Source organism: Prionailurus bengalensis, chromosome C1 (genome assembly GCF_016509475.1).
Source record: "Prionailurus bengalensis isolate Pbe53 chromosome C1, Fcat_Pben_1.1_paternal_pri, whole genome shotgun sequence".
Lineage (NCBI taxonomy): Eukaryota > Metazoa > Chordata > Mammalia > Carnivora > Felidae > Prionailurus > Prionailurus bengalensis.
In genome coordinates, this window is record NC_057345.1 from 219,478,713 (window position 1) to 219,484,712 (window position 6,000).

At 59.2% G+C, this 6,000-nt stretch overlaps 1 protein-coding gene across 2 annotated transcripts in view; it reads left to right on the forward strand.

Moving 5' to 3' along the window:
- The window catches only part of MLPH (melanophilin), a 41,558-nt gene extending 35,952 nt beyond the window's left edge, over positions 1-5,606 (forward strand). For both annotated transcript variants that reach the window (XM_043578261.1, XM_043578262.1), the window contains 2 exons: positions 1,886-1,986; positions 5,203-5,606. In XM_043578261.1, coding sequence (XP_043434196.1) covers positions 1,886-1,986; positions 5,203-5,229 — 128 coding nt within the window. In that variant the 3' untranslated portion in view covers positions 5,230-5,606. The remainder of the gene's footprint in view (positions 1-1,885; positions 1,987-5,202) is intronic.
- The last annotated feature ends 394 nt before the right edge of the window (positions 5,607-6,000 follow it).

The window sequence follows — 6,000 nt, forward strand, 5'->3', positions numbered from 1 at the left end:
GGGGGGGGGGGTGTTGCCCTGTGAATTGCTCTAATGCTGTGCTCAACCCCCCCACCTCCTTATGCAAAGCACAGAACATACCTTAGCCGCCCTTGATGTCTCCATGGTGACTAGGACATCAACTTTGTCCCAGATGGAACAGGATGCAAAGCCTGGCTGCCCCATCCACAGCACGTGGCCGGGCTCTCGGGGAATCGTATACTCGTCCGTTGCTCCCCTTGCAGCCTGAGCGCGGGTCACCAGAAGAAAGCGGCCCCCTCCCCCCATCAGGGTCCAGTCCCTCCACTGCCATTTGAGTCCCTTCGCCACCGTGGCGTCCCCTGTTATCCCTGCACCTGAGCTCTGTCCTCACCACCCCATCATTATAGCCCTGTCATAGCCATGGTCCCAGCCCAAGCTCTCTTTCCGCTCCTGCTCTGCTCCGGAACAATCGTTGGCTCCCACCTGCCCACAGAATGGGTGGGATTACTTAGCACGGGCTTCCAGACCCTCACTGCCTGTCCCACACGGGAGCCCTGGGAGCGCTTTCCTCCACACTGGACAACACACACCTCATAGCCACACGTGGGGTTCGGAGCTCCCCATGCAAACACACGCCTCCGTGCCTTTGCCTGGGCCGGGCTTTCTGCCTGGGGCGCTCTCTTCCTTTCCCACCCGCCTCCGCCTTCCGAAGCCCTTCCAGGCCAAGCGCAGTGCCTCCTCCCAGGACGTTCTCCTCCACCTCCTCGGGCACGACTTTGAGCGTCCGTGTTTGCACCCAGCTCACCTCTGTGCCGGCCCCCTCCTTCCGCCCCAGAGCTCCCCAGACACAGGCAGGTCGGTCCAGAGACACGGTGGGTCCCGAGGTCCTTTGAGGCGAATCCCCGACTCAGAGCCACCGGCCACGTGATGGACTTTGCCAGAGACACCACCTGCCACGGGGCCAGTGGGAGGTTCCCGGGTGCGCTGACGCTGGGGGCGCTCCCAGCAGGTCTCAAGGCTACAACCCAAGTGGAGGCCCACGTTTCCAGCAGGGGGACGAGCGATGAGCCCCTTGTCGGTCAGAGGCCTCTCACCAGTCCCAGCCCAGGGCACCTCGCCGCCGGGCCCCCTGAAGCTGACGGGCATTTTAGGGTCTAAACGGCACAGGCGAGGCTACTCGCCTGCCACCGCGGCCAGCCCCGGCGGGGGGCTTCTCGCCCTCTGCCAGAGGGCCACCCCCGCGCGGGCCGCAGGTCCCCACGCCTGCAGTGACAGATGGGAAGGGCCACGTGTGTCCTCACCGCCCCGGAGTTGGGATTGCTGGCTTAGCAACTCCCTCGGTGGAGTTTGGTCCCAGAGCAGGGACATGTGGCAAAGCCAGGCCACACGCCCTCTGCCCAGCACGGAACCATGGACGGGTTCGCCAGCCCCCTGCCAACGAACAAGCCATCACCTAGAACCTTTTGCAGCATCTACCGATTTCCCTGGTGTGAACACCTCCCCCGGGGCTGATCTCAAGCTGCCGCCTCGATGTCCCAGAACTCGGGGCTGGGAAGAGGGGACGTGCCCCCCACACCCCCGAGGAACAGGTGCAGTGTGCCAGGCGGGGCCCACGCCACACCTGCCAGAGAGGAAGGGGGGCTGCCTGCCCACCCCCGGGCTCTGCTCGCTTGTGGCCACGCACGCAAACAGTTCACTAGGGTGTGACCCCAAATGCCTCGCTCTGAGGGGCGGGGTCCTGAGACCCCCGCAGCCCGTGTCCCATCACGGAACTAAAGGAGAGGCAGTGGCAGTCTCTGGAGCCCTGGTGAGGTGGGGCTTTAGTGCTCGCTCCAAGGCAAGGGAGAAAGAATTGGACTGAATTGTTGCACACCTGCTGTTGTTCACTTGCACACCTGCTGACGTGCCTCTGTTTCCCCTAAAGATAAGGCTGGCGACTCCTTTGACCGGCAGTCAGCGTACCGCGGATCCCTGACGCAGAGAAACCCCAACAGCAGGAAGGGAGTGGCCAACCACAGCTTTGCAGTAAGCTTTGACCTTGCTTCCTGAGGCCTGTCAGATTTACAGATTGACGTTCAGACTGCGGAGCAAAGAAAATAGGGATAAACTGACAAGTGCAGTAAAACCAGCAAAAATTTAAAGGAAAGTTGAACACGGTTTCTTAAAGGTACCAGAATACACCAATGATAAGGGTCTCTGCCTACCCAGGGATGGGTCTCAGCTCGGGGAAGGGGACCATCCATGGAGAAAGGACACTCAGGGGAGGGGACCGTCCATGAGACAGGACACTCAGGGGAGGGGACCATCCATGAGACAGGACACTCGGGGGAGGGGGAGGGGACCCTCCACGAGACAGGACACTCGGGGGAGGGGACCCTCCATGAGACAGGACACTCGGGGGAGGGGACCATCCATGAGACAGTGAGGACACTCAGAGGAGGGGACCATCCAGGAGACAGGATAGTCGGGGGAGGGGACCATCCACGAGACAGGACCCTCGGGGGAGGGGGAGGGAACCATCCACAAGACAGGACACTCAGGCGAGGGGACCATCCACGAGACAGGACACATGGGGGAGGGGGGGGGGACCATCCACAAGACAGGACCCTCGGGGGAGGGGGAGGGGACCATCCACGAGACAGGAAACTCGGGGGAGGGGACCCTCCATGAGACAGGACACTTGGGGGAGGGGAAGAGGACCATCCACGAGACAGGACCCTTGGGGGAGGGGACCCTCCATGAGACAGGACACTCGAGGGGACCCTCCACGAGACAGGACACTCGGGGGAGGGGGAGGGGACCATCCTTGAGACAGGACACTCGGGGGAGGGGGACCATCCACGAGACAGGACACTCGGGCGAGGGGACCATCCACGAGACAGGACACTCAGGCGAGGGGACCATCCACGAGACAGGAAACTCGGGCGAGGGGACCATCCATGAGACAGGACACTTCGGGGAGGGGGAGAGGACCATCCACGAGACAGGACACTCAGGGGAGGGGACCCTCCACAAGACAGGACACTCGGGGGAGGGGGAGGGGACCATCCACGAGACAGGACACTCGGGGGAAGGGACCATCCACGAGACAGGACACTCAGGGGAGGGGACCATCCTTGAGACAGGACACTTGGGCGAGGGGACCCTCCACAAGACAGGACACTCGGGGGAGGGGGAGGGGACCATCCACGAGACAGGACACTCGGGGGAAGGGACCATCCATGAGACAGGACACTCAGGGGAGGGGACCATTCACGAGACAGGACATTCGGGGGAGGGGGAGGGGATCCTCCACAAAACAGGACACTCGGGGGAAGAGAGTGTCCAGGAGACAGTGAGAACACTGTCCTCATAGCCCCACCGGCTTACCGGTGCTGTAAATGTCATTCAGCAAACTGCATGTACAGATGCTGGGGTCAGGCTGTCCCCAGGTCTGTGGGAGAGAGGTCAAGGCAACCCCAGCGGCACATCGCAAACATGGCACTGTCACAGCTCAGAAAAGCTGATCTCTTGGGACCTCAAGGCCACGCCCACGTCCTGGGGATGGACGTGATGAGTGAGTGCCAGTGGTCACAGTGAAGGCCCAGATGGCTCTGCACCCCCACCTCCCACCGGTGACTTATTCTCTCCATGGACTCTGGCTTTTAAAAAGAATTTCAAAGCCTCTCGTGATAGCGATACCCCAATACAGGGATAAGGCTGTCCCTAACTGTGTGAGCCTCGTGCTGGCAGACGGGGATGGGGGCGATATGGCTGTCATTAAGCCGCACCGACGGGGGGACGGGGCCGTGTGTAGGGACAATGACAAAGAACGGAGGCGCCCCACCTTCACCAGAAGGAGGCATCGGGACTGTGGCTGGAGCATGGCCGTCCCCGACGGAGGGCTGATAACCATTAATAAGAAACTTGCCAACAGGGATTGAAAACCTAAATGCTTTCAAATTAGAATATACCTCCCTGTATTTCCGAGCCTTAAGTTTTCAGATACTTTCCGTCCACTCACCCCCTTTGATGAGAGGCCAGTGCCACTGACCCAGCTTCAGAGCTGGGGAAACAGAGGTAGAAAAGTTGTGTAAAAACCCCCAAGGGGATTGACTACATGTTCATGTGTCTTGTGTACACTCTGTGTGTGCACGCTCGTGTGTCTTATGTGCGCACTCGTGTGTCTGTGCGTGTGCACACGCTCGTATGTCTTGTGTGCACACTGATGTGTCTGCGTGTGTGTGCTTGTGTCTTGTGTGCACGCCGGCATGTCTGTGCGTGTGTACACGCTCGTGTGTCTTGTGTGCACGCTCATGTGTGTGCATATGTGCGTGCTTGTGTGTGCATGTGTGTGCTCATATGTGTGCACGCTCGTGTGTCTGTGCGTGCTCATATGTCTGTGCATGTGTGTGTGCTCGTGTGCCTGTGTGTGTGCACACTAGTGTGTCTGCATGTGTGCTGCACGTGTGTGTGCATGTTCATGTGTCTACGTGTGTGCATGCTCGCATGTGCACGCTTGTGTGTCTGTGCACATGTGCACTCATATGCCTGTGTGTGCACACTTGTATGTCTGTGCTTGTGTGCACGCTCGTGTGTCTTAGGTGCACACTCATGTGTCTGTGTGTATGCACACTGGCATGCCTGTGCATGTGCACACGCTCATGTGTCTTGTGTGTGCATTGATGTGTCTGTGCGTGTGCGTGCTTGTGTGTCTTGTGTGCATGCCAGCGTGTCTGTGCGTGTGTACACGCTCGTGTGTCTTGTGTGCATGCTCCTGTGTGTGCATATGTGCATGCTTGTGTGTCTGTGTATGTGTGTGCTTGTATGTCTGCATGCTCGTGTGTCTGTGCATGCTCATATGTCTGCATGTGCATGTGCTCATGTGCCTGTGTGTGCACACTAGTGTGTCTGTGCATGTGTGCCATGCGTGTGTGTGCATGTTCATGTGTCTACGTGTGTGCATGCTCGTGTGTGCACACTTGTGTCTGTGCATGATCATACGTCTGTATCTGTGTGCATGCTCATGTGTATTGTGTGTGTGTACCCTCGTGTGTCTGCATGAGTGCACTCCTCTGCACGTCTGCGCACGCTCATGCATCTGTGCGTGTGTACATGCTCATATGTCTGTGCACGTGTGCCCACGCTTGTATGCCTGTGTGCACTCTCGTGTGTGTGCATGTGTGTGCATGCCTGTGCGCACATGTCTGTGTGTACACCCAGCTGTGCACAGCCACGCCTACACGTATTTGTGCTTTGCAGAAACCCGTGATGACCCAGCGGCCCTGAAGGGGGGTTGTCAGAAGAGGACGGAGTGACCCTGGAGCCCCAGCTTTCCCTCCACCTCAGCCATCACGTTCCTCCGCCTGCCGTGCACTTTGTGCTGCACTCAGTCCAGCGGAGAGACGCGATGGAACAGCGTCCATAATGGAACCCCACCTGCGAGGGGACTGCCGTCGTCAGACCTTCAGCTGTTCGCCCACGTTCCCTGACGCCCTCCGACACCACCCCTGCCGGCCTGCTCTGATCCGTGAGAAACATCTAAGCTGACACTCTTTCCTTTAGGACCGTGTTCAACTTTTTGAAGGACACAAAGTAGAATGTTCTCAGTGTCATCTTTCAGCCCTTTCCCTGCTGGCTGGGACAGTAAAGGGCTGGCTCCGCGTGGCACCTGCTATGTGTGTGCCCCACACCGTACCGGAGCACGAGCAGGTGTGTGTGTGTGCATGTGTGTGCGCGTGTGCGCAGTCAGACAAAGAAATTGGGCATCAAGGCAAGTGACTGAACTCATGGCCAGCTGACAGAGAGGGATTGATCCCCGCCCCCCGCCCCTCACACTTATTCTGCAAGTTCATCTGTGGCTCACAGACCAGGAGAACTTCCACTGGGGTCAAGGGCAGAGCAAGCACGTGGTAGCTGGTGAGCATCTGATCGATGTCCAAGTGCAGGTACAGAGGACCTGCTGGAGAGGTGGACGCTGGGGCTCTAGACAGGCAGGACGGCGGGTTCCAGCCGGCACTGCCACTCCTGCGGTGGCATCCAGTGGGACAGGGCAGCAGG